Source organism: Ochotona princeps, chromosome X (genome assembly GCF_030435755.1).
Source record: "Ochotona princeps isolate mOchPri1 chromosome X, mOchPri1.hap1, whole genome shotgun sequence".
NCBI lineage: Eukaryota > Metazoa > Chordata > Mammalia > Lagomorpha > Ochotonidae > Ochotona > Ochotona princeps.
In genome coordinates this window covers 14,366,413-14,392,852 of record NC_080865.1, presented here as the reverse complement: position 1 = coordinate 14,392,852, position 26,440 = coordinate 14,366,413, and the positions used below count along the sequence as shown (strand labels likewise).

At 44.2% G+C, this 26,440-nt stretch overlaps 1 protein-coding gene across 9 annotated transcripts in view; it reads left to right on the top strand.

Moving 5' to 3' along the window:
• The window catches only part of USP9X (ubiquitin specific peptidase 9 X-linked), a 132,500-nt gene extending 120,338 nt beyond the window's left edge, over positions 1 to 12,162 (top strand). For 7 of the 9 annotated variants that reach the window (XM_058658743.1, XM_058658744.1, XM_058658742.1 and 4 more), the window contains 11 exons: positions 1,412 to 2,165; positions 2,557 to 2,680; positions 4,421 to 4,646; positions 5,028 to 5,157; positions 6,260 to 6,445; positions 6,717 to 6,937; positions 7,019 to 7,107; positions 8,021 to 8,177; positions 8,281 to 8,541; positions 8,810 to 8,905; positions 10,138 to 12,162. In XM_058658743.1, the coding sequence (XP_058514726.1) occupies positions 1,412 to 2,165; positions 2,557 to 2,680; positions 4,421 to 4,646; positions 5,028 to 5,157; positions 6,260 to 6,445; positions 6,717 to 6,937; positions 7,019 to 7,107; positions 8,021 to 8,177; positions 8,281 to 8,541; positions 8,810 to 8,905; positions 10,138 to 10,275 (2,382 nt within the window). In that variant the 3' untranslated portion in view covers positions 10,276 to 12,162. The remainder of the gene's footprint in view (positions 1 to 1,411; positions 2,166 to 2,556; positions 2,681 to 4,420; positions 4,647 to 5,027; positions 5,158 to 6,259; positions 6,446 to 6,716; positions 6,938 to 7,018; positions 7,108 to 8,020; positions 8,178 to 8,280; positions 8,542 to 8,809; positions 8,906 to 10,137) is intronic. The other 2 variants (XM_058658747.1, XM_058658746.1) reach the window with 1 other exon arrangement.
• The last annotated feature ends 14,278 nt before the right edge of the window (positions 12,163 to 26,440 follow it).

Below are 26,440 nucleotides of genomic sequence, written 5' to 3'. Positions count from 1 at the left end.
TGATTTTAGAAATCATACCTTAAAAATTTCACTGTCATGTGAGTTGCACAGACACCTAATCTGTTAAACCCATCAAACCTACAGAACTGTATAGAGATAAACATTCCCTGGTGTTTATGGTCACTCATCAAGACAACTGAAACTTAATTAGCCATGTAAAGTCTCTTTTATTGTGTTTTTAAGCCATTTTAATCAGATTTCTAGACCAGTCTGATTTTTTTTAATCTGTTGGAACTTAGCCCTTTGAGAGAATTCACACATGGGTGTATGGGTACTTCAAAAAGTTTGTGAAAAACTGAATTTAAAATGTGGGCTTATTTTGATGTAAAAAGTTCTTTTCATATGTTAAAATGCATATTAGGAAAAATACTGTGTGGACTTGATTTGTTTTTGTTCCAGAAATAACTTATAACACTAAATTCTGTTTTTCCATGAATTTTTCAAGTATCCTTGTTTGATGAATCACTTGTGCCTTTTGAGGTTTCCAGACTCTAATTTCCAAGTCTTCTGTGTTGCTTTGATGTTACACACTACTTAGACAAGATCAGGTGTGTTCAGGGTGGTATGGCCATAGACTTTAGGTGCTAGTTAGAAAATTACTAAATTCTAAAGACTGAGGTTATGGGTTTTAAAGCCATACAGCCTGCCACCCACAGCTCAGACTTAAGTCAGGTTACTTAACCTCTCTATGACTGTTAACCCTCATCCTTTAAAATTCAGCAGTACTCTGTAGCCCCACAATACGTTACCTGGCATCTAATTGCTCAATAAATATTAGTTGCTTGTTATAGTGTTTGTTCAGTTATTTTCACAGCAAACCACCTACAGTAAACAGTAAACATCAAGTAAGAATATACAAATAGCAGTGACACTCTAGAAACTAGACCACAAATGTCCCTGTGGCCATTTTTTGCAGTTTGTAACAAATGTCATAGGCTGTTTACATATTATTAATTTTAGCTAATGTCAGGTGCTTATTTACACTTACAGATTCAGGTAAGTATTACAGGATAGTAATTCCATTTAAAAGGTTAATATTTAAGCATATGCTTTGAGAAGGTATATGCTAAGATGCACGCTTCTCACATAGGAGTATCTTCATTCATTTCCTGGCTCTAACTCCTGACTGTAGCTTTCTGCTGATGTCCCTCCAGACGCTGGAAGGCCACAGTGATGCTCAAGTAGTTGAGTGTCCGCTGTCCTTGTGGGTGATCTGAATTGGGTTTCTGACTTCAGGCCAATGCAGCCTAGACCTTTGTGAACTAGCTGATGAGTACAAGTGTGTATGTGTGTGTGTGTGTAACTCCTTAAAAGATTTTGTTTCTAAGTTTGGGAGTTTTTATTGTTAAGTTTGCATATTTGCAGTGGATTATAAGAATGCCCATCCAACCACCTTCTTTGTTTATTTCAGGTTGATACTGTAAAACGCTTACTAATTAAAAAATTACCTCCTGTTCTTGCTATTCAACTAAAACGATTTGACTATGACTGGGAAAGAGAATGTGCAATCAAGTTCAATGATTATTTTGAGTTTCCCCGTGAGCTGGACATGGAACCTTACACAGTTGCAGGTGTCGCTAAGCTAGAAGGAGATAATGTAAATCCAGAGAGTCAACTGATACAGCAGAATGAGCAGTCTGAAAGTGAGACAGCAGGAAGTACAAAATACAGACTTGTAGGTGTGCTTGTGCACAGTGGTCAAGCAAGTGGGGGACATTATTACTCTTACATCATTCAGAGAAATGGTGGAGATGGTGAGAGAAATCGCTGGTACAAATTTGATGATGGGGATGTAACAGAATGTAAAATGGATGATGATGAAGAAATGAAAAACCAGTGTTTCGGTGGAGAGTACATGGGAGAAGTGTTTGATCATATGATGAAGCGCATGTCATATCGGCGCCAGAAAAGATGGTGGAATGCTTATATACTTTTTTATGAACGGATGGACACAATAGACCAAGATGATGAGTTGATAAGATATATCTCAGAGCTTGCTGTCACTACCAGACCCCATCAGATTGTAATGCCATCCGCCATTGAGAGAAGTGTACGCAAGCAAAATGTGCAGTTCATGCATAACCGAATGCAGTACAGTTTGGAATATTTTCAGTTTATGAAAAAACTGCTTACTTGTAATGGTGTTTACTTAAACCCTCCTCCAGGTAAGTAATGGTAATAAAGAACAGTGTTGCATTTCCTAAGTTTGTAAAATTAATATTTTCACCGAATAAGTTCAAGTATTTGGTTTTTTGTTGTTATAGAAGTTGCATTTGAGATGACTCTTAACCTTTGAGAAGTATATATGTTGACTTCTTGTTTGGAAATAGAAACTTATTTTTAACAGTTCTGATTTTTGGCTTGTAATGGTTTGAAATAAGTACTTAGGTAAGCTACTAAAGAATAAAAAGAGTGATCTTAGAAGTGACCTAAGAAAGGTTTTTAGCAACTTTGGAATTCTCAAAATTAGTGGAAATGCACACTCGTTGAGAAATAGGGCTTGACAATAGCGGTTTGTTTAATTATTTTTAATGTATTTTTTTTTATTTTTAATAGGACAAGATCACCTGTTGCCTGAAGCAGAAGAAATAACTATGATTAGTATTCAACTAGCTGCTAGGTTCCTATTTACTACAGGATTTCACACAAAGAAAATAGTCCGTGGTTCCGCCAGTGACTGGTACATTGTTTTGATTTAACATGCTTAGACTAAACCTTTTTTTTTTTTTTTTAGACTTATTTATTTATTTTTGCTGGAAAGACAGATCAGGTTTTATGGAGAAGAGAGACAATCTTTGGTCTGCTGGTTCACTCCCCAAATGGCCACAGTGGTCAGAACTGAGCCCATCCAAAGCCAAGAGCTCAGAATTTCTTCAGGTCTCCCACACAGATGCAGTGTGGTACACTATCCAAGGCTTTAGGCCATCCTCTGCTGCTTTCCCAGGCCACAATAGGGAGGTGGATGGGAAGTGGGGTAGCCGGTAGCACTGACAAGGGAAGGATTAACCAGTTGAGCCATTGTACCAGACCCTAAAATTTTATGTCGTTCTTTCATAAACTGCTTTATGTTTTCCAAATCACAAGACTTGTTTCAGATTTGAAATGAATAAAAAGTTTACTTCATAGTGGATGGTGGGAGGAATCATTTCAACACTTAAATCTAAACATAGCTCTTTTTTTTATTAATCAGAAGCTAACTATGCTTCTGTTAACCTTGTATCCTATTTTTGCCATCCTTTATAAAATGTTAAGATGAGATTGAAAAAAAATCTAAGTTATTTGATCATGAAAATAATTTAGCTTCCCCAGATTAAACTGTGCTATTAAGTAAAAGGATGACACTTGGCAATGATTTTGGAATGGGTGTTTGGCCATAGCAGTTAAGATACCACCTGAGACACCTACATCCCATATCTGGATCTCTGGGTTCAATCCCCCACTCCTGGGCCCAGCGGCGTGGCCTAGCGGCTGAAGTCCTCGCCTTGAACGAGCCGGGATCCCCATATGGGCGCCGGTTCTAATCCCGGCAGCTCCACTTCCCATCCAGCTCCCTGCTTGTGGCCTGGGAAAGCAGTTGAGGACGGCCCAAGGATTTGGGACCCTGCACCCACGTGGGAGACCCGGAAGAGGTTCCAGGTTCCCAGCTTCGGATCGGCGCAGCACCGGCCGTTGTGGTCACTTGGGGAGTGAATCATTGGACGGAAGATCTTCCTCTTTGTCTCTCCTCTTCTCTGTATATCTGACTTTGTAATAAAATAAATAAATCTTTAAAAAAAAAATCCCCCACTCCTTCTAAACTGAGTTTCCTGCTAATAGGCACCCTGGGAGGTAGCCGATGATTGTTGAAGTCAGGGTTGAGGAATCTTTTTTTCTTCAAAGGGCGTTTAGATATTTGTAACATCATTTGAAGACATACAACATTATCAACTTAGAAATTAAGCTGCTATAGATTTTTTGAATTTTGAATAGTACCCACAGTTACCTTGGCAGAGCCAAACATTCCCTATCCCTGACTTAAGTAGCTGGGTCGCTGCCATCTGTGTGGAAGACTTACATGGAGTTTTTGACTTCTGCTTAGGGGCTAATAAGCCAGTGGAAATCTGTGTGTGTGTGTCCCACCCCTCAAGTATAAAGTCAAAATGGTTTTCTCAAGTCGAATTGTGCAAGTATAGAAGCTGTTAGGATACCTTGGTTTAACAATTTTTGTTTATTCATCCAGAAGTAAAATATTAACAGAAGGAGAGGGATATTTTCTGATTAATTCAAAAAATTTTGGTGCAGAATTTTAGAAAACAGTACACACGTTCACCAGTTTTTCACTATCAGTTGACCGAGTCCTAGTGTACTCATCTAGGAGCAACCATTGCAGATTCTCGCCACAGCAGTAGATGTCTTTCATGGGCTTGTTTATTTCTTTTAGGTATGATGCATTGTGTATTCTCCTTCGTCACAGCAAGAATGTGCGTTTTTGGTTTGCTCACAACGTCCTTTTCAATGTTTCAAATCGCTTCTCTGAATACCTTTTGGAGTGTCCTAGTGCAGAAGTAAGGGGTGCCTTTGCAAAACTTATAGTTTTTATTGCACACTTTTCATTGCAAGATGGACCATGTCCTTCACCTTTTGCATCTCCTGGACCTTCTAGTCAGGTAAATTGCACTTTTCTTATGAATTAAATGTTTGCCAAAAAAAATGTTCTGTGAAAGTCAAAATCACAGACATACATACTTATTAGGTGTGTTTACCAAGCTGATATATACATGCCAATCCTGTGTCTGAGTTTAGTTGAAACTACAGCATTACATGAAGTAAACTTCTCAAAAACTGACATTGAAAGATTTATGGTAAAGTCTACCTCAGGTGTTAATTCCCTCTCCTAAGAAGAAACTCTTTAATAGATTGTGTGATCAGTCCTCCTAGAAATTGTTTGTATTCAACACATGTATGTTAATGTCTTTAAACACGTATAGAATTATATCTCTACCTTATCCTTTCCTTGACATCCTTGGAAAATGTTTTATACCTCACAGGCTTACGACAATTTAAGTTTAAGTGATCATTTACTAAGAGCAGTCCTGAATCTGTTGAGAAGGGAAGTTTCAGAGCATGGACGTCATTTGCAGCAGTATTTCAATCTGTTTGTAATGTATGCCAATTTAGGTAAGATTGAAATTTTCATAATTTTGCTATTTTGATGTTTTATATTAACTCATTTAGATCAAGTGACAAAATATGACTAATATGGTCTAAACTAGAAATACTTTTCCAACCTGTTACTCTTTCTGAACATGACACTTTTTGCCTTGTGCTTTGTAATTGTGTATGTTTCTTAACTGCTAAGGCAGCGGTACCAAATCCAGCTTCATTTTAAAATAGTAATTCCCAGGCACCATTCCATTGAATCAAAATTTCTTTCTAAAACTTATGCAAGAAATCCATATTTCAGCAGGTTCCCATTTGGTAGTCATTCTCACCATGTTAAGTAGGAATGTGTACATGAACATAATGCAGTGTAATACCCATTTACTAGGTCATTTAAACTACTCTGTTGTTGATAATGTTTCATCTGACTACTCTCCTCATTTCCTTTCAATGATTGCTAATACTTAGCTAAAAGTTAGGCAGTAGTGTCTTACACTGCTGTGTTTTGACAGCATTCAGGTTATTCTACATCCTCCCCAATTGGATTTCCACAATGAAAGCTTTGTACAAATGATAGTAAATGTTTGTTGAGTGGCTAGATAGGTGGATAGCTAAGAAGATCAGAAATCCTTCCATTGTCATTTGAGTGGGAATTCTCTTATTGCCGGGGTGGGAGGCCAAGGTGTAAATTTATTTGAAAATCCAAGTTTGAGAGAAAGAGATCTTCATCTACTAATTCACTCTTCAAATGGCTATAGCCAGGCTATAGCCACCGAAGCTTGGCCAGTCCAGAGCCAATGCCTGCTGGGTTCCCCACATGGGTGTGGAGACAAGGGCTTGGGAAGATAGCCTGGCCTGGGACTTGCAGGAACCTTTAGTCTTATCTGGGTCATTTATCCCAGTATGATTGAAATGTCATGGTCAGCTGTTTAACAAATACTTTAATTTATGCTCAGTGAATGTTGTTATGGTATAGTAATTCTCTAAATATTCTTTATACTACAGACAAGTGTTTTAGAAAGCTACTTTTTTATTATTCATGGGGCATGAAGCTCTTGACATCCTAATTTTTTCCTCTCATATTTTTCTCCCTCTTGTCCTGCTTCTCTCTCCCTTTTAGGTGTGGCAGAGAAGACACAGCTTCTGAAATTGAGTGTACCTGCTACTTTTATGCTTGTATCTTTAGACGAAGGTCCCGGTCCTCCAATCAAATATCAATATGCTGAATTAGGCAAATTGTATTCAGTAGTATCACAGCTGATTCGCTGTTGCAACGTCTCATCAAGAATGCAGTCTTCAATCAATGGTAAAGTACAGTTCTTTTTAATCATTTTGAAATACTGCCCGGTATATATAGTACTTGATTAATTGTAATTCTAAAGAAAGAATCATTATTTGGAGTATTTGATGCTATTTTGGGGTCCTCTGTCTTTTTCATATGTTTTTATGAATATTGATTAGGAAAATTAATTTAAAATACTTTTCTAAGAAAAAAAATCCACAGGTGAAAGTATGTTGTAAGGTTATTATGGGGAGAAGCGTACTAGTTTTTCATTGATGACCAATCTGTATTCTAGGTAATCCTCCCCTACCCAATCCTTTTGGTGATTCTAATTTATCACAACCCATAATGCCAATTCAGCAGAATGTGGCCGACATTTTGTTTGTGAGAACAAGTTATGTCAAGAAAATCATTGAAGACTGCAGTAACTCGGAGGAAACAGTCAAATTACTTCGCTTCTGTTGCTGGGAGAATCCTCAGTTTTCATCAACTGTCCTCAGTGAACTTCTCTGGCAGGTTAAAGGAAAATAAATACTCATGTGATTCTATAATTTGATTTGTTACTCCTGTAGATTATTCACCATTTCTTGTTTTCAGGTTGCATATTCCTACACCTATGAACTCCGACCATATTTGGATCTGCTTTTACAAATATTACTGATTGAGGACTCTTGGCAGACTCACAGGTGGGTACTCTTTCTGTTACGGAATCATTAGATGGCCAGGTATTAGACATAACTGAAAGTGATAGTCAAGAAGACATCGGTCTTAACATTGACAATATTGAAGGTAAACCAACTATAGGGGTCAGTATTGTGGCTAAACTTCTGCCTGCGGTGCCAGGATCCCTTGTGGGCACTAGTTCATTTCCTGGTGGCTCCACTTCTGACCCAGCTCCCTGTTAATGGCCTGAGAAGGAGAGACAGAGAAGTCTTTCATCTGCTGTTTCTCTTCGCCAAATGGCCGGAGCTGAGTCAATCTGAAGTTGGGAGCCAGGAGCCCCCTCTGTATCCCCCATATAGGTGCAGGATCCCAAGGCTTTGGGCCATCCTCCATTGCTTTCCCATGCCACAAGCAGGGAGCTGGATGGGAAGTGGAGCAGCCAGAACAGGAACTGGTTCCCATATGGTATGTCAGCGCTTGCAGGTGAAGGAGTAGCCTCAATAGACCACTACAGCAGCCCCAAAATTAATAAATCTTTTTTTTTGAAAGATTTTTTTTTTAATAAGTAGTGTTTCAGTTTAGACAGCATGAAGCCTAGATGTGGTGGTTTTGTCTAAATTCTTAAGCTTTGTAAAATTTCCGACCTCAGAAATGCAGTTTTATAAAAGGAACAAATGAGTTATTCTCAACTGCAGCAGCATACAATTAGTTGTTAATTAGTGTTTCTAAAAATTACATTACTCATTAAAAATTAAAAGTTCCTTAAAAAAAACAAAAGAAAATGGAAAGATTACATCATTTTCTGATCTTTTCAGAGGTTTCATATTCCCTCTTGTTTAGGGTTAGATTAAATGACGAAAGTGGACATTCAGTGAGTAGCATGTAGTACACAGGATATATGTTAGATTTTAGTTTTTGTCTCTCATTGTCTTTCAGAATTCATAATGCACTTAAAGGAATTCCAGATGACCGAGACGGGCTGTTTGATACAATCCAGCGCTCTAAGAATCACTATCAGAAACGAGCCTACCAGTGTATAAAATGTATGGTAGCTCTCTTTAGCAATTGTCCTGTTGCTTACCAAATCCTGCAGGTAAGGATTCTGTTGAGGAGAATCATGATAATTTACAGTTGTCATTTAAAACGAACTTTAAAATATTCTAAATCTAAACTATGGCTTTATTTTTCTTTTGAAGGGCAATGGAGATCTTAAAAGAAAGTGGACCTGGGCAGTAGAATGGCTTGGGGATGAACTTGAAAGAAGACCGTACACTGGCAATCCTCAGTATACTTACAACAATTGGTCTCCCCCAGTACAAAGCAATGAGACATCCAATGGTTATTTCTTGGAGAGATCACATAGCGCTAGGATGACACTTGCAAAAGCTTGTGAACTCTGTCCAGAGGAGGTAAAAAAAGCCACCAGTGTGCAGCAGATAGAAATGGAAGAAATCAAAGTAATTGTTTACTTTATAGGCCAGTGTTTATGTATTATAGTGTGGGGATAAGATTTTATTTGCTCTATTGTTTGTCATTCTGTGTTAATGAGGGAGCCTTCTCTGTAAATTACCTAAAATATGTACTATTTCTAAAAGAATCCAAAGCAGAGTTTATTTCAATTGCTTTATCTGCAGTTTTTGTAGATTTTTAAAAATTTATGTCAAATAGAGAAGGTTACAAATGAGCTGGAATTTGCCTGCACTAATTCTTTGTCTTTACAATTAGGAGCCAGATGACCAAGATGCCCCCGATGAACATGAGTCACCTCCACCTGAAGATGCGCCGTTGTACCCCCATTCACCTGGTTCTCAATATCAACAGGTAAGGAAGGATCGGCTTAAGGATGGCTGTTTTTTGTGTGACTGTGAGAGGGTTTACTTGTACTAACTTTGGTATATGTGATCAGGAGGAGGAGTGGTAGTTCTGGTATTGTAGCACAGCACATGAAGCCACCTCCTACATTGCTGACACCCATACTGGGGTGCTGATTGGAGTCTGTTCCCCTGCTTTCCAGTCCAGCTCCTTGCTAATGTGTCTGGGGAAAGCAGCAGATGACCAAAGTGGGGTGATGCTGCACCAGGTTAGAATTTGTCTCCAATTAGTTATAGTTTGTCATCAGTGTGAAATGATAATCATTGTCTAGCACAAAGAATTATGATATTTCCTGTTAGGATAAGTCTGTAGATCGGTTGCAAAGGCATTATGGCAGTGAAGTGTGAGAAGTCCTTGGCCCCAGATTGTAGTGACAGTGAAGATTACAGAAAATAATTCTATGGGCAATAAACTAAAAGTCATAAACTAAAAGTAGGTTGAAAGGACTTGGAGTGCCTTGGCGAGACTGCAGTCCTGAGTGTCCAATTCTTTCGGTCTACATGGGTCCAGGGACTACACACAGCTTGAGAGACATTGTTTGTTCTAATTCAGGGAACAGTTAAAAGCATACTGAGTAGTTAACGCATATTCATCATGTTTATTACTGTGAGTCCCAGAGTGTAAAGTTTAAAACCGTGGTTTGACTGGTGGGGAGGTACAGAACAACACAACACTTACAGGATTCAGGTCTTTAATGAACATTGTGCTATATTTTTTTTCTTAAGATTTATTTTTATTGGAAAGGCTTACAAAGAAGAAACAGACAAATCTTCCATCCAATAATTCACTCCCCAAGTGGCCATAACGACCAGAGCCAGGAGCTCCTTCTGAGTCTCCCACGCAGGTGCAGGGCCCTAAGGCTTTGGGCCGTCCTCTATGGCTTTCCCAGGCCACAAGCAGGGAGCTGGATGGGAAGTGGGGCAGCTGGGACATGACCTGGGGCCTGTATGGGATCCTGGCACGTGCAAGTGAGGACTTGAGCCACTAGGCTACCATGCCGGACCCATGTGCTATATTCTTGACTATTGCTTCTGCAAGATATCCTTAGTCCATTAGCTTTTAGCCTAGGACAGAGTCAGAATAGATCTGTTACTGTTTACATGTCCACAAACTTTAGCCATTGATTTTAAAGTTTTCTTTACTATGTGAGCAGTTTTACATGGAGATATCTTCTCTCACAGAATAACCATGTGCATGGACAGCCATATACAGGCCCCGCGGCACATCACATGAACAACCCTCAGAGAACTGGCCAACGAGCACAAGAGAATTATGAAGGCAGTGAAGAAGTGTCCCCGCCTCAGAGCAAGGACCAGTGAAATGTGCGCAACGAACTGGCTCCACCAAGACTGTGCACCCAGGCCTTACAGTCCAACCTTTTTCTGTATCTGGCTAATATTTAAAACTAGAAAAACTATTCCTAATCAACATGGAGTGGAGAGTTTATTCACTGTCTTACCTGCAGAAATTTGCTGTCAATATATAACCCGCCTGCAGTGGAAAGTGTATAGTGTTTTGTAATAAATGGCCTGATGCTAATGTGTAAATGGCAAAGGTGTATATAGTATATTAATGTTTGACTGTTAATTCTTAAGCAAGAAACTTTTTTCTTGATGAGACACAAATCTACAAAAACTACAAAAGTTAATTTTCTTGTTACACCCACTGCATTCTGCAACCAGTGTTGCCTGCCTTGTGGCAGTTGGATCAACTTTATAAAAACAAAATAAACCAACAGCAACAAAACAGCCCATCCATGTCCGCTACACCAATAATTTCATGTTAATTCTTTGCCACTGAAGTCAGTTTTATTAAGAGCAATGTTAAGGCTGGTAACCTTTAAATTATTTGGTTGATGTGGAAAATTGGTGATGTACCATTATTTCTAGATCTTTTTTTGTTGCCTTTTTATTCTGATAATAGGTTAATCACTTTGAAGCTATAGTTATGCTGTAACATTTAGCATGGCTTCACACCAAGTTAGTGTAGCCAGTGAGGAAAAAAAAATACCATAATGACAGCAGTTGTCTCAAACTGACAGCTGTATTGCTCAGAGCTTTTCATTCTTACACCTAGACTATAAAAAATAAAAATGAGGGGAGAAACATGACAAACAGGCGTTTTCAGTTACACCTATGTTCCTTACAATGTTCCACAGTTCAGTCTCTGGGTGGGATAAGGAACACTTAAGTATCACTAATGAGAATTTTAAAAGTTTTAAAAACAAATATGCAAAAAAATTGCTATGCCAGGATGCTGGAGCATAATAGAAGACTGTATTTGGTGTGCTTGTTTTGTTTCTTTGGTAGCGCTTATTAGGTGAAACTTGTAAAACTTTCCTCCTGCTGGATGCCAGGGACGTGGGAGTCATCGGTCCCATCTCCACACCAAGACGTCTGGCTGATTTTCTGCTCAGTCACAATTTTACTTGAAAGCAAGAATTGTCCTAGCTCCTTTTCCATTATTCCAAAAATCTTAACCTTCAAAGCAGGGTCTAATTAAACTACTGGCTAGTTAATATAACTGAGATATCACAATTTCAGAATAACATTTGATTAAAGATAAGGAACTCATCGGTTAATACTGTACTTAAAAGAGAATTGATAACTTGAATGTGTAATTTTTTGGAACATGTCTAAAAACCAAATACCCCTGCAAACAAATACAGTCCACCCTATTCTATTTAAATATTTTGCTGTTTTATTTTATAGAAATTATTTTGCTGAATTCACAAATAGAATTTGATTTAAGAAGAACTTTTTGTCCTGTGGTGTGTTTCTGGGTTTTTTGGTTTTTTTGTTCTTTTGGTTTTTTTTTTTTTGTTACCCATTTTGTCCTTTTATTTATTTTTTTTCAGGCCCACATATTAAAATTCTGTGCATAGCGTGCCGCAGCCTGACACTGAATTCAGGATTTCAGTTACATTGAGTTTTTGCACAGAAAGGGTTGACCTTTGGCCTTTTACTAAAGATTTAGAGAAAACAGGATGTTGACACTGTAAAACTTTCCTAACATAATCTTGTAATTTTTGTATGTTTTTTATATACATGTGTATTTAATGAGCATAAGCTTGGTTGTATTTTTTACAATTCAGTTAACAGGAAAATGTGTTGTCAAAAAGGCTGTGGTTGGAACTGAACGAAACAGAAACAAAACTGAGCATTTGCGTTATTTTGTGATTAAAGGAGGCAGGTGTTTAAGATAAAGCATTGGGCATCTTATTTGCAATACTACATAGTCAATCTTTGCTTCTAAGTTTGCTGTAATATTAGGAAGTGTTGACACCAGATAGGTTCTGTTTTTATGTTGAGTGTATTACATTGCATTTTTTTTTTTTTAGTTTACATAGTAATCATACAAGCTCGGTGTCTGAGTCCAGTTGGTAGCTCCTTGATTATAAGCTAGCTCAATGAGTGAAATTACCTTGATTTGAACAAGTTGCCATTGTTGAATACACCATCTCACCATTGGAGAGGTGATTTTTATACTTCCTGCTCCTTAACAGAAGTAATTTCCTTAACTTAAAAGTGTCAGTGGCTCTTTAGATAAGAAAAACTTGACATTTTAAAAGGCTGTGAATTTTTCCCACTGGAGGGAAATCCCAACTTTGATCACTTTGAATGTACCATCTATTGCTAAGTGAGGACTTGTCATTTTTTTCCCTCCATTTGGGGAAGGAAGGTCTTTTTAACAAGGAGCAAGAGAAAATGAAAGGTTATTTTTATTTGTGCAAATTATTTTCTATGTTTAATTCTTAAGCATTTGCATTTAACTGGAAGTTGGGAGATGCATGTTACTTTACGAGCAACTTAGTGGTGATTTTGAAGTCTTTTCTGAATGTAAATGGCACATTTTAAATTTCAAGTCTTCAATTTTCCTCTGAAGATTATTCTCCCTTAACTGATTTTTTTGAGCTTCATAGTTCCTAGTTTAAATATTTGTTGCAGAATTACTAGTCTTCCTTTGAAAAAAAAATGCTCCCAGATTTCTAAATGACATCGTTAGTACTCGTAGAAAGACAGTAGAAATGGGGGGAAAAAATCCAGTAAAATGTGTGAATTACGGCTTTGCCCCATTGGAGCAACTTGGCAAACCCTGGTGCTGTTCCTGAAGGCCCCGCTGACCAAGCGCCCATGCGTAGTACCATCTGGCAGTGTCAAGGCGGAGAACATACGCATGTTTGGAGGGTTTTTCTGTTGTGACTTTTCTGTCAGTGGCAGTGTCTTTTAGCTACTGTGTATACAAATTTAGAATTATTAAAATGTTTTCTGATTTTTTCATGATTAACTGTTCTCAGTAGATAATGAAGTTACCAAAGTCCTGGTGTTGGTTTAAGACATGAGGGAACTGTTTGAATCACATTTGTAAATGAAAGCAACAAACTGCATGTTTAGATGAGCAGTTCTGTTTTTAGGACCTTTCCAACTTACACACCCAGGAGCTATTTTACTTGGCTGAATTTTCTAGTTCATTTGGTATAAATCATTCCCTGTTTAGAATTGTAAATGCCCAGCTCAGATATCTGATTTGAAGGTCCTGTCCCTAAAAGGACACACTGCTGGCCCTTCCCAGTTTTTCTGCTACCAAGAACAAAACCATTCAGCAACTACATAGGGCTTAACCAGAAGTGGCTGTCACCGATACAGCTTAGTATTTGCAGGTAATGTTTTGCTAAGTACATTAAGAACCTGCTGCCCACTGGCTGTATTGATGACAGTGACAGCTACTGTGTGCACAAAGGTAGCACTTCTCTGACAGATTTGTAGATATAGGAAAAACGGGAAATTGTGCCACATTTTCAAGACGCAAACGAGTGAAAATTTTTTGAAATCCAGATTCTCAAAAGAACACTTCTCAGCTTTTTGCAAGCCTATAGATTATCCACAGTTCTTAAGATTTAGCACATAGACAAAAATAAAACTAATTATGGTTTTCCTTTTTAAAGATTTCTCTGCCGAGAAGTAAGGTGATTGATACATCTGAAGGAAACGGAAAGGAATTGTCCTTACAAGGAAATGAATGTGGCTATCATGTTGTATATCCAAGCTATATTCACATAAAAGTGATTAAGAGATCTTCCATCCACACTTTGACTCTGCAAAATGGCTACACTGGGCAGAGCTCGGCTAGCCCGAGAATAGCGACTTCAGGGTCTCGCGCATGCGTTCAAGAACCTCCAACACCTAGGCTAGCTTATGCTGCTTCCTTAGGCACGTAAGCGGGGAACTGGATGGGAAGCGTAGCAGCCAGGACTCAAGCTAGACTGCAGACAGCTTAATTCTCTGCCACAGTGCAGATTAAGCTTAATCTGAAATCAAATGGGTCATATAAGGAGGGAAATCGTCAAAGTGAAGATTCAGTTTCATTCTCTGGCATGCTCCATTTGCTGTTTTTTAATATGAAAACTTGCCACTTATGTTCTAAGGAAACAGGACTTGGATTACTGCTTCAGAAATCTCAAATTTTCATTTTAAAGATTTATTTTTTTTTTTTTTATATAGAGAGAGGAAGATCTGCCGTCCGATGATTCACTCCCAAGCAACCACAATGGCTGGAGCTGAGTAGATCAGGAGCCAGGAACCTCTTCCGGGTCTCCCACGCGAGTGCAGGGTCCCAAGGCCTTGGGCCGTCCTCGACTGCTTTCCCAGGCCACAAGCAGGGAGCTGGATGGGAAGTGGGGCAGCTGGGACTAGAACCAGCTCCCATATGGGATCCCGGCACATTCAAGGCTAGGACTTTAGCCGCTAGGCTACTGTGCCAGGCCTTTTGTTTTTGTTTGTTTTAATGTGAAAGATCTTCCATCTTGAGCCAGGCCAAAGCAAGGAGCCTGGAGCTTCAGTCTGGACCCCCCGAGGGCGGCAGAGCCCAAGTACTTGTGCTGAGTAGGGGCAGCTGAGCCTCGAAATGGTGCCCTGAGAGATGGCAGTAATGACCTGCTGTGCCTCAACCCCAGCCCTGGAAGTTAGATTTTAAGTACAGCTTTGAGTGTTTTGTTTTTGTTTTTTTCTTTATTTAGCTTTGAGTGTTTAAAGCTGAAATATTTTGGACCAGGCCCGTGCAATGGCTCAGTTGACTGCGATGCCATCACATAGAATTTTCCGCCTGTGCAGGTTTGCTGGTTCAAGTTTCAGATATGGAGGCTTTTCAGATCAAGGATGTTGATATCATTTTACCTATGACAATATGTATAACAAAGTACATACAGCACCAGCCTAAGATTCTGTTTGACAGGGAAGGAAAGAAAGATCTTTCATCCTGATTCATTCCCCCAAATCAGCTGGAGCTGCACTCATCAGAAGCCAGGAGCTTCCTCCAGGTCTCTCACGTGGGTGCAGGGTCCCAAGGCGTTGGGCCATCCTCTGCTGCTTTATTTTTTAGCTCAGTCTCAACCTCTTGAGGTTCTTATATTTTCTCTTGGAACATGAAATCTAAAAAATATTCCGCGGCGGGTGGCCCTGAGTCAGGCCTAGTTGGGACCTCTCACCTGCCCTCTCAGCAGCGCACTCTAGGGACTTGGGGGTGAGGGCTTACAGGGGATCTGGGGGATGGCACAGGTGGGGCTGAGCAGGGACCTGAGGAATACTACTGAGGGACTTCCATAGACAAGGCCATTGTGTTTGCAGGTAAGCAAGGGGGCTGAGGCTGAGAGGTTTGGAGGGGTGAACGGGAGGACCTTTAAGGGTCAGACTGAAGTACCAGTACACGTGGGAGACCTGAGCTGGGGTAGTAAAGCATCGACCATCACTGAATATCACTGGTGCACACCAAAACTAGGGCCAGGGGCCTACCTGACAAGGTTGGATCACAGTACCCACCAGTGAGAATTGTGACAGGGGACATGTAATGTTAGGCTGGGCTATAACACTAACCAGCACATGAGGGAATCCAGTTTGGGGACAGAATCAGGAGGTGGGGGCATTTGGGCTCACCCCTGTGGAACTGCAATCTCCGTTGACACAAGATGGCTGGGAATAGGTCTGGTCTGGGGACCTAAGGGGACGCCCCAGCTGGGATGGGGTTCCCACTGGTGAGTGCAAGGCCCAAAATGTGGGCCATGATCTGGGCTGGACATGGCTGCAGTCTCCCTCAGCATTGGTGTGGACTGGGTCTGGGACTGGACTGGGCCAGACTGGGCTAGACTCCAGCACCCATTGGTGTTTATGAGAGCCAGGGTGGGTGTAAAACGAACTGGGCTAGGTCTCAGCTCCTGCTGAACAGCATGAGAGCTGTGGGTGGGTGTGGACCAGGCATGACTGGGCTATAACACCCAACAGTAAGAACAGGAATGGGTGTGGATCAGTTGGGTAGGGGTACTGTTCCTGCTGGAACAAGAGGTGAACGAAGTCAACTTGGGCCAAGGACCCACTGGTGTACGCGAGATCTGCCACTGGGGGGAGACCTGACAGAAGAGTTTAGGGGACTTCTCTGTCAGGATGCAGTCCCTGTGGATGAACACAAGAACCGAGTCTGGGAGCAGCCCAGAGCAGGCCAGGTTACTGTACCCACCAGCATACATGTGGGTCAGGTCTCGGAGCAGACCAGATCCAAGAACCAGGATGGGTAGGGTCAGGCCACAACACCAGCCAATTCACATTATGGCTGGAACTGGGGTTGGCTGGGTTGGGCTAGGCTGTGGCACCCACCAGCAAGAGTTGGAGCTGGGAGCAGGCTGGACCGAGCCAGGCTGCAGCACCTGCTGGTGGATGCCAAATGAGGCAAGCCATGCCAGTTGGGGCAGTGGATGCTAAGACCAAGAGCCCTGGAGAGGTTGCCTGGTCCGGATTCCGGGGCCCATCAATGAGAACTGGTCCTCCTCAGTGGAAAAGTCAGTGCTGTGGACGGCATGCCCAGATGCACATGGAGGACATGGCAGCCCATTGGGGCCTGCAGACGACATCTGGTACCATAACAGAGGAAAGAGGACAGAACAAATGGGACAACTACCCCAGGCAAACGATGACAGCAAAAATCTGGACAAATGGAAACTCTAGCATCTCTTGTGTCAGCCAATCGACATTGGAAGGGTTTCCTCATCTATGGATTGGCGAGATCAACAGCATTTCAGAACTATCACAACACCTCAGCAGAAGCCTCGGAGCGTGCGCCACATCGGGACCATGGTGGTAGCAGGTGGCCGTTCCCTATCTGGGGCGGTTGGGAGGCTGCCTGTGGCTTCTCCCCTTATCTCCCCTCTTTTCTCCCAGAAACAGGAAAAAGAAATAGAAAAATTGGAAACAATGATCACACCCACTTTTCCCCTAACCCTTGATCCTTCCCACCCTGATTAACTATAAGCATCATCTAAAATAATAATAATTTATAACAATAATAATTTATAATAATAATTTATAACAACAACAATAATAATAATTTATAACAATAAATAAATAATAAAAAAAATAAAAAGGAAATATTGGGCCCGGCGCGGTGGCCTAACAGCTAAGGTCTTTGCCTTAAACGTGCCAGGATCCCATATGGTTCATATTCCCGGCATCCCCGCTTCCCATCCAGCTCCCTGCTTGTGGCCTGGGAAAGCAGTCGAGGACGGCCCAAAGCCTTGGGACCCTGCACCCGCGTGGGAGACCTGGAAGAAGCTCCAGGCTCCAGATCGGCATAGCACCGGCCGTTGTGCTCACTTGGGGAGTGAATCATCGGACAGAAGATCTTCCCCTCTGCCTCTCCTCCTCTCTTTGTAATAAAAATAAATAAATCTTTTTAAAAAAAAATGAGTAGTACTAGTGATTCGTCTTTTGGGTATCTACTTTCAGAATGAACTTTTTAAAAAATGTGATAAGTTTTCATGATACAGCCATAGGCTCAGGGATTTCCCTTTCCACCCTCCCCAGCCGCCCTGCCCCCCACTGTTTCCACTCATATTATTACAGTAGTACAGGCCTTCGGCAGCAGTCCCAAATTCATCATTCTGTATCGAGGCATTATAGGTAGAAACAATGGCAGAAACTCCAGCATTTATTAAGAATCCATTCCACAGGGTGGCGCAATGGTTCAGTTGACTAATGCTCCCTCTGCAAGTGCTGGGATCCCATATGGGCACTGGTTCCTATCCTGGCTGCTCCGCTTCCCATCCAGGTCCTTGCTTGTGGCCTGGGGATGAAGTGGAATATGGCCCAAAGCCTTGGGACCCTGAGCCTGCGTTGGAGACCCAGAAGAGGCTCCTGGCTTCGGGTCAGCTCAGCTCGGGCCTATGTGGCCACTTAGAGAGTGAATCAGTGGATGCAAGCTCTTTTTCTCTGTATCTCCTTCTCTCTGTAAAATCTTTCTTTCCAATAAAAATAAATTTTGAAAAATTAAAATACTTAAGAACAAATTCTAGCAAAAAAGGGCCTTATACAGCTGCCCAAAAGGTAATGTTACCCATAATTAGGAAGTTTGAGGTTGGGAGTAACTTTGTTGCACAGCAGGCTAAGCCACATGCAGGAACAGGCATGCCATGCGGCAGTGGCGGCTTGAGTCGTGGCCGCCCTGCGCTTCAGCTGCTCTGTGCTTCCCAGGGCGGCTTCCTGCTAATGTGCCTGGGAAAGCAGCAAAAGATGGCCCAAGTGCGTGGCAGCTTACACCCACGTGGAAGACGTGGACGAAGCTCCCGGCTCCCGACTTTGGATGGGCCCAGCTCCGGCCACGGAGGTCATTCTAGAGACACAGCGAGAGATGGAAGAGCTCCCCACCCCACCCCACCTTCACTCTGCTTTTCAAATAAAGAAATCTCAACTCTTTTCCTTCCATAATGAAAGTTCTGAGGGCGCAGTCCCTCTGGGGTCTGCGGCACTGGTGTGAGCTCTGCAGTTCCCAGGGCCACGTGAGCTACGTAAGTTGTGCTTAGTTCTGTGGAATTTGAGTTTCTGCTTTGCAGCAAATTGAGACAGCAGAAGGCAAAGGATAATATATTTGAAACATGCATCAGTCAAATCCCATTCACTAATATCAAGTATCAATAATAACCATCTCAATCCTTAGAGCTCGGTTTGTTTTCTTTGTTGATTTTGAAAAGCTAAGACAGGCTCAAGGGGCCAGCACTCTGTCTATAACCACCTGCAAGGGCTGGCATCCCACTTGGGCACCAGTGTGTGTCCTGGCTGCTCCACTTCCTTTTTTTTTTTTTTTTATAAATCTTTTTAAAGATTTATTTAAAGTCAGATTTACATAAAGAAGGAGAGACAGAAAGATCTTCCATACACTGGCTCACTCCCCAAGTGAGCCAATCCAAAGCCAGGAGCTTCTTCTGGGTCTCCCACATGAGTGCAGGGTCCCAAGGCTTTGGGGCCATCCTCCACTGCTTTCCCAGGACATAAGGAGGGAGCTGGAAGGGAAGTGGAGCAGCTGGGATATGAACCAGCACCCATATGGGATCCCAGGGCATGCAAGGCAAGTACTTTTGCCACTAGGCTACCGCACCGGGCCAAAAAACAAATAAATTTTTAAAAATGTATTATATGAGCCTGGTGTGGTAGCATAGTGGCTAAAGTCGTCTGCCTTACACACGCCAGGATCCCACATGGGTGCTGGTTCTAACCCCAGCAGCCCTGCTTCCCTTCTAACTCCCTGCTTGTGACCTGGGAAAGCAGTCAAGGACAGCCCAAAGCTTGGGGCCCTGAACCCGCATGGGAGACCCAAAAGAGGCTCCTGGCTCCTGGCTTCAGATCGGCTCAGCTCTGGCTGTTGTGGCCACTTGGGGAGTGAATCAGCAGAGGGAAGATCTTCCTCTCAGTCTCTCCTCTCTGTATATCTGACTTTCCAATAAAAAAAATGAATCTGTTAAAAAATGTATTTTATTTTTGATGTTGTTCACACAGCTGAGAAGGCTGTATGGCTACGTGGACCACTGATTAGCGTGGGAAGGGTTGAGGAAAGAGGGAAAAGGGATAAGACAATTGTTTCCATTTTTTTTCTTCCTGTATCTTGGCGAGGGGTAGGGAGAGGGGGAGCCCCACACTCGCAGCAGCCTAACTGCATCAGTAGCCAGGAATGGGGCACAGCCATGCAATGTCACCCCAGTGTTCCTGGTGTGGAGCATGCTCCAAGGGTTCTGCTCAGGTGGCTTCAATAGTTCTGAGATGCTGTTGACTTCATTGCTCCGAGGATGAGGAACTCCTTCCAAGGTCCACTGGCTGACTTAGTCCACATGAGAGTCTTAATTTGCCCAGATTCTTGCTGTCAGATTTTGACCAGGAGAGTTGTCCAATTTGTTCTGCCCTCCATCCTCTGACGTGCTATTAGCCGTCCTCTGCAGGCTCCAGTGAACTGCCATAGCCCCCTGAGCATCTGGGCATGCCGTCCCCTGCACAGGCTTCAGCAACCGGGGAGGCCCAGCGCTGACACCTGCATTCCATTGTCAGACCACAGATCTGTGATTTTTCCCATGGTTGGAGTTCTGTATCCAGAGGTCCAGTTGGGGGTGGGGGTGTCCCCAAAGAAACCTCACCAGAAGTGACCCCAACCTCTTTTTTTAAAAAAAAAAAGATTTATTTTTATTACAAAGTCAGGTATGCACAGAGAGGAGGAGAGACAGAGAAGAAGATCTTCCATCCGATGTTGCACTCCCCAAGTGAGCCGCAACGGCTGGTGCGTGCTGATCCAAAGCCGGGAACCAGGAACCTCTTCCGGGTCTCCCATGCATTAGACTACATGCAATGGTGGCTTCAGTCACCTGGTCAGTTCTGTCTCCTGCCCCATCTTTTATGCAAACTAGTGAGTGCTGTGGGCCAGCCCAACCCTGCCCACCACACATTTGGCCCTCAAGTACACCAGCAGGAGCTGCAGCCTAGTCAGAGCAACCTCCAATAATCCCCACTAGTCCCGCCCCCAGCCCTGGCTCCTGCGCATGCCGCTATGTGCAGCAGACTGGTCCAATCCATCCTGTATCCCATCCAGCTCTTGTACACACCAAAATGGTGCTGCTACCTGGCTCAGCGCCACCACCTTGTCCAGCCAAGCCCGCTTCCAGTCCTGACTCTCAGGCTCACCTGTGGGAGCTGACTGCTCCACTTCTGATTTGCTTATGGCCTGGGAAGGCAGTGGAAGATGGCCCAAGTTCTTGGGCCCCTGCACTCATGTGGGAGACCTGGAAGAAACTCCTGGCTTCAGATCAACTGATCAGCTCAGCTCTGGTCACTACAGCCATTTGGGGGGTGAACCAACAGATGGAAGGCCAGGATGACCTAGTCATTTTTGCCTTTGATTTCTTTCACACACCAGCAGTGGGCGAAAGCTTTGACCAGTCCCTCAGAGTCCTGTCCCATCCCTAAGTTCCAAGGCTCAAAGACAAAATCAAGGGCATCAGCTGTGCCTGCTCTTAATCCCTCACTGAGCATTGAGTCGAGGCAGCCACCCTCCCTACCCTCCACCCCAGGGAATTATCTGACTCCCAAATGGGGGCTCTTTTTTAAAAGATTTATTTTTATTTTTATTTTTTTAAAAGATTTATTTTTATTACAAAGTCAGATATACAGACAGAGGAGGAGAGACAGAGAGGAAGATCTTCCGTCCGATGATTCACTCCCCAAGTGAGCCGCAACGGGCCGATGCGCGCCGATCCGATGCCGGGAGCCTGGAACCTCTTTTGGGTCTCCCACGCGGGTGCAGTGTCCCAATGCATTGGGCCGTCCTCTACTGCTTTCCCAGGCCACAAGCAGGGAGCTGGATGGGAAGTGGAGCTGCCGGGATTAGAACCGGCGCCCATATGGGATCCCAGGGCGTTCAAGGCGAGGACTTTAGCCGCTAGGCCACGCCGCCGGGCCCGATTTATTTTTATTGTTATTGGAAAGTCAGATATACATAGAGGAGGAGAGACAGAGAGGAAGATCTTTCATCTGGTGATCACTCCCCAAGTGGCCACAACAGTCAGCCAGAGCTGAGTCGATCTGAAGCCAGGAGCCAGGATCCTCTTTTGGGTCTCCCACGCGGGTGCAGGGTCCCAAGGCTTTGGGCCGTCCTCGATTGCTTTCCCAGGCCACGTGGGAGACCCAGTAGCTATTGACTCCTGGCTTTGGATTCGCTCAGCTCTGGCCGTTTCAGGCATTTGGGGAGTAAGCCAGCGGATGGAAGATCTTTGTCTCTTCTCTCTGTACATCTGAATTTCCAAGGAAAATAAATAAATCTTAGAAAAAGAAGAAAAGGAGGAGGAAAAAGGAAGAGAGGGAGGAGGAGGAGAAAACTCGCGCGAGCGCCAACCTGAACTTGAGCGAGGACGCTGGCATGCCCTCGGCAGCCCCGCCCTGGCACGCGCATGCCTTCCAAGGCCGGCAGATGGATTTCCTGCTTGCAGCGTCCCGACTAGAGCCCCACCCACTGCACCAGGCACCCAAAGTCCCCGCCAGAGAGGCCAAGAGCGACGCCCCCAAATTCTCCTTGCCAACTGAGCCCACGCGACCGCCCTTGCTCGCCAGCTGCCGCGGGGTCGTCTGTGAGGGGGACGTGGCACCCGCTATAGAGACAGCAGGCTCCCACGGCCCCGGAGAAGGTGGGCTAAGGGACCAAGGTGGCGACTTTGGTATTCCGCCCTGCTTTGCTGACTTGCAAAAGGAAAGCGGCAGACCACTTCACCCTCGCTGCTCATTCACACACAGACACAAAAAAAGCTGAATTAAGCATCAGAGCCCCCTGCTTTGCAAAACGGAACTGTTTCAAATGGGACTAGCTTGGGCTGCGGTCTCTTTCCACTGAGACTCTATTGTCACATTCCTTGGGGCGGGGATCAGGAAGCATTAAAGAGACAGAGACGCGAGCACTTGGCCAAGGACAAGTGCAGTGCGTTTTGCATGACTTCTGCGCGGTAGGTTGGCCACCCTGGGGTGGGAATGCCTTTCACTAACAATCCGAGCGCCCACGTGGCAGCATGACACTAAGTCCTCGAGCAGCTGGGGCGTGGGTGCTGCTGGAGGAACGCCAGGGGGGGTTGAAATGTGCGGAGCCAGAGGCTCTTCTGCGCAAGAGCTTCCGCTTACCAAATGCAGAAACGGGTCAAAAGACCAAAAGGGAAGCTTGCCTGCCAACGATGCAATCAGGGGCGGCGGCTTCCCAGTTGAGGGGCCACTTGGGATGCGTGCAGCACACAGCACAGTCACTGGGTTCAAGTCCAGCTCCTCCCTCAATTTCAGCTCCGTGCTTGTGGCCTGGGAAAGCTCTAGAGGATGGCCCAAGCCCCGCACCCATGTGGGAGGCCCAGAAGAAGCTCCTGGCTCCTGGGTTTGGATCCGCTCAGCTCCAGCCATAGCGGCCACTTGAGGAGTGAACCAGTGGATGAAAGATATTTGTCTCTCCCCCCCGCCACTCTGCCTTTTGATTGCAGAAATAATCTTTTAAAGTAAGACCTGCCCCCCATCATACCAAAAGAGGAAGAGAAATTCTGAATAGATATAAAACTTGGATTATTTAACAATCTAGCTAATAAAAACATAACTGGGGCTGCCACATCCCATACTAGGTTAATCCTGTGCCTGCAAGTGCCACATCCCATATGGGCGCAGGTTCCGGTCTGGGCTGCTTCACTTCCAACCCAGCTCCCTGGTTGTGGCCTGGAAAGCAGTGGAGAATAGCTCTCATTTACTGCTTCTTCCAGGTCTTCCACGTGAGTGCAAGGTCCTAATGTTTTGGATCATTCTCGACTGCTTTCCCAGGCCACAAGCAGGGAGCTGGATGGGAAGTGGAGCTGCCGGGATTAGAACCGGCGCCCATATGGGATCCTGGCACATGCAAGGTGAGGACTTCAGTCACTAGGCTACCGTGTTGGGCCCTGTAAGTGAATCGAAAGAAAGAAAGAGAGAGAGAGAGAGAGAGAGAGAAAGAAAGAAAGAAAGAAAGAAAGAAAGAAAGAAAGAAAGAAAGAAAGAGAGAAAGAAAGAGAGAGAGAGAGAGAAAGAAAGAAAGAGAGAGAGGGAGAGAGAGAGAAAGAAAGAAACCTATGAATGCAGCAGCAGGAGGGATGGGCTTCCCCAGTGCCTTGGGTTCCTTGAGTGTCATAGCCCAAGAAACGGCAGAGGGTGTCTTCCAGGTGCATTTCCATCCTCAGACAGAAGAGGCGCTCTTCCTTCTCCTTCATCTCTCAGGTATTTTAAGATGATCATCATCTGTATTGTGAAAAAAAAAATCGAGCTTCCACTGTTTATGTTGAAGCTTGCTGAGCTAAGCTGCCTTTATTTAGTTCTGCTGACATTTATGAAAATGAGTTTTCTGTTTCTCAAGTCTGTTGCTCCAAGTTAAGTGGATGTGATCTGAAGACAGGACCCTGGCGGCTAGGAGGGTACCCCGATATGGTTTTTATGTTGATTTCAACAAAAGGCTGAGAGACAGAGCACAGGGAAAGTTTGGTCTTCTGGGTGCTGCTTTACTCCCCAAATGCCTGCAGCAGCCAGGAGTGGCCAGGCTGAGGCCAGCAGCCCAGGACTCCAGCTGAGTTTCCCACACAGGTGGGCAGGGACCCAGGAGCCTGCTGCTCCCCTGGGGCCACGGTAGCAGGAAGTGGAGAGCGGAGGTAGAATTTGAACTCAGGCACTAGAATATAGGAGGCAGGTGCTTTGAGTCCTGCCTTAACCACCGAATGACCACTCTCCACCCCCACGAGGGTTGTTTTTTTTCCTATCAGATTGTCCTAGAAGAACAAACCTAAGAGGCAGAAGGCGCTGCCAGATGGCGAAAAATAGGTTTACAGCACCAAAAATAGTGTTGTTTTTATTATAAACCAGGCTAGCATTGAACACCAGAAGGCGCGAAATACAGCTCTGAGCAAAACGCTCCACATTTAGCAGGGATCTTGGCCCACCCGACCCTCGCACAGGGCACGGGATGGGGGCGCAGCAGTCCATGTGGGGGTAGTGCTGCGGCCCGCCACTGAGTCAGTGGTGCCAGCACAGGCCCAGGGGCTGTTGGGGGTCCCATCCCCTTCCTTCTCACTCATCCCCAACACCACCAGCCCAGAAGACCTCCGCCCTACACTCTCCCTCACCTGCGTCTCCACATCGGCGTGTAAGAGCCAGCCACTGGTAAGGCTGAAACCTCCACTTCCAAGAAGCCCTAGACTTTTTCAGCATCTCTGACCATGCCAGCTTTTAGCTAAATTCGGGAGTTAGGGTCTTTCTCTCTCTTTTAACTGAAGAGGCAGATTTACAGAGAGAAGGAGATACAGAGAGAAAGATCTTCCATCCACTGGTTTACTCCCCAAGTGGCCGCAACAGCCGGAGCTGAGCCGATCTGAAGCCAGGGGCTAGGAGCTTCTTCCAGGTCTCCCACATGGGTGCAGGGTCCCAAGGCTTTGGACCGTCCTCGACTGCTTTCCCAGGCCACAAGCAGGGAGCTGGAAGGGAAACGGAGGAGCGGGGCATGAATTGGTGTCTATATGGGATCCTGGTGCATGTAAGGCAAGGACTTTAGCCTCTGAGCCATCACACCGGGCCAAGAGTTACAATCTCTAACCACCAAAGATCATAGGGCACCATCATGCTCTGATTCATGTGGTTTTCATGACAAACTCAGCCACCACAAAGTTTGGGGACTTAGATACCCACTGTTGGTTTGACTTTTGATTCCATGGACTGACAGTGTGCCCTGAGCTTGGCCGGTGCACTTGTTCACTCCTGCACCTGCCACGAGCTGCCTGGGCACCTGCGGACTGGCTGGTGTGGGACGGCCTCAGCTGCAGAGCCAATCCTTCATCCACATGGTCACACACGCCCAGTAAGCTAGCCTGGGTTTGTTCATGAGAAGGTGGTGCGGTTCTAGGAGACGAAACACAGAAGTGTATTTTTTATTTATTTGAAAGGAAGAGAGAGAAAAAGAGATACAAAGAGAGAGATCATTCAGTCATTATTTCACTCCCCAAATGGAACTCCATCTGGGGGTGGCAGGAAATCAAGTTCAGGGTAGCCATCATGTGTTGCCACCTAATCTGTGCATTGGCAGGTAGCTGGGTCAGAAGCGGAGGGGGGCTGGATCCCGGACTTTCTGATGTGGGATACAGGATTCCCAAGTGGGAGCTAAACCCACCATGCCAGTGTGTGTCCCTGTTGTTTTTTTTATCTTTATAACAACACAATTGTGACAAAATATATCAAACATTACACGTGCCATTCTAATTGCTGGTAGGTATATGGTTCGGTGGCATTAAGCACACGTTTGTGCTGTAAACCATCACCACATCCCCAGACTGAAGTTCCTCACCCATGCCACAGTAACTCCTGCTTCCTGTCCTGCCCACTCCTTGTTACTGCTCTTCTGCTTTCTGTGTCTGTGAGTTCAACTCTTTTTTTTAATGATTTATTTTATTTTCATTACAAAGTCAGATACACAGAGAGGAGGAGACACAGAGAGGAAGATCTTCCGTCTGATGATTCACTCCCCAAGTGGCCACAACGGCCAGTGCTGAGCCGATCTGAAGCCAGGAGCCCAGATCTTTCTCCAGGTCTCCCACGTGGGTGCAGGGTCCCAAGGCTTTGGGCCGTCCTCGACTGCTTTCCCAGGCCACAAGCAGGGAGC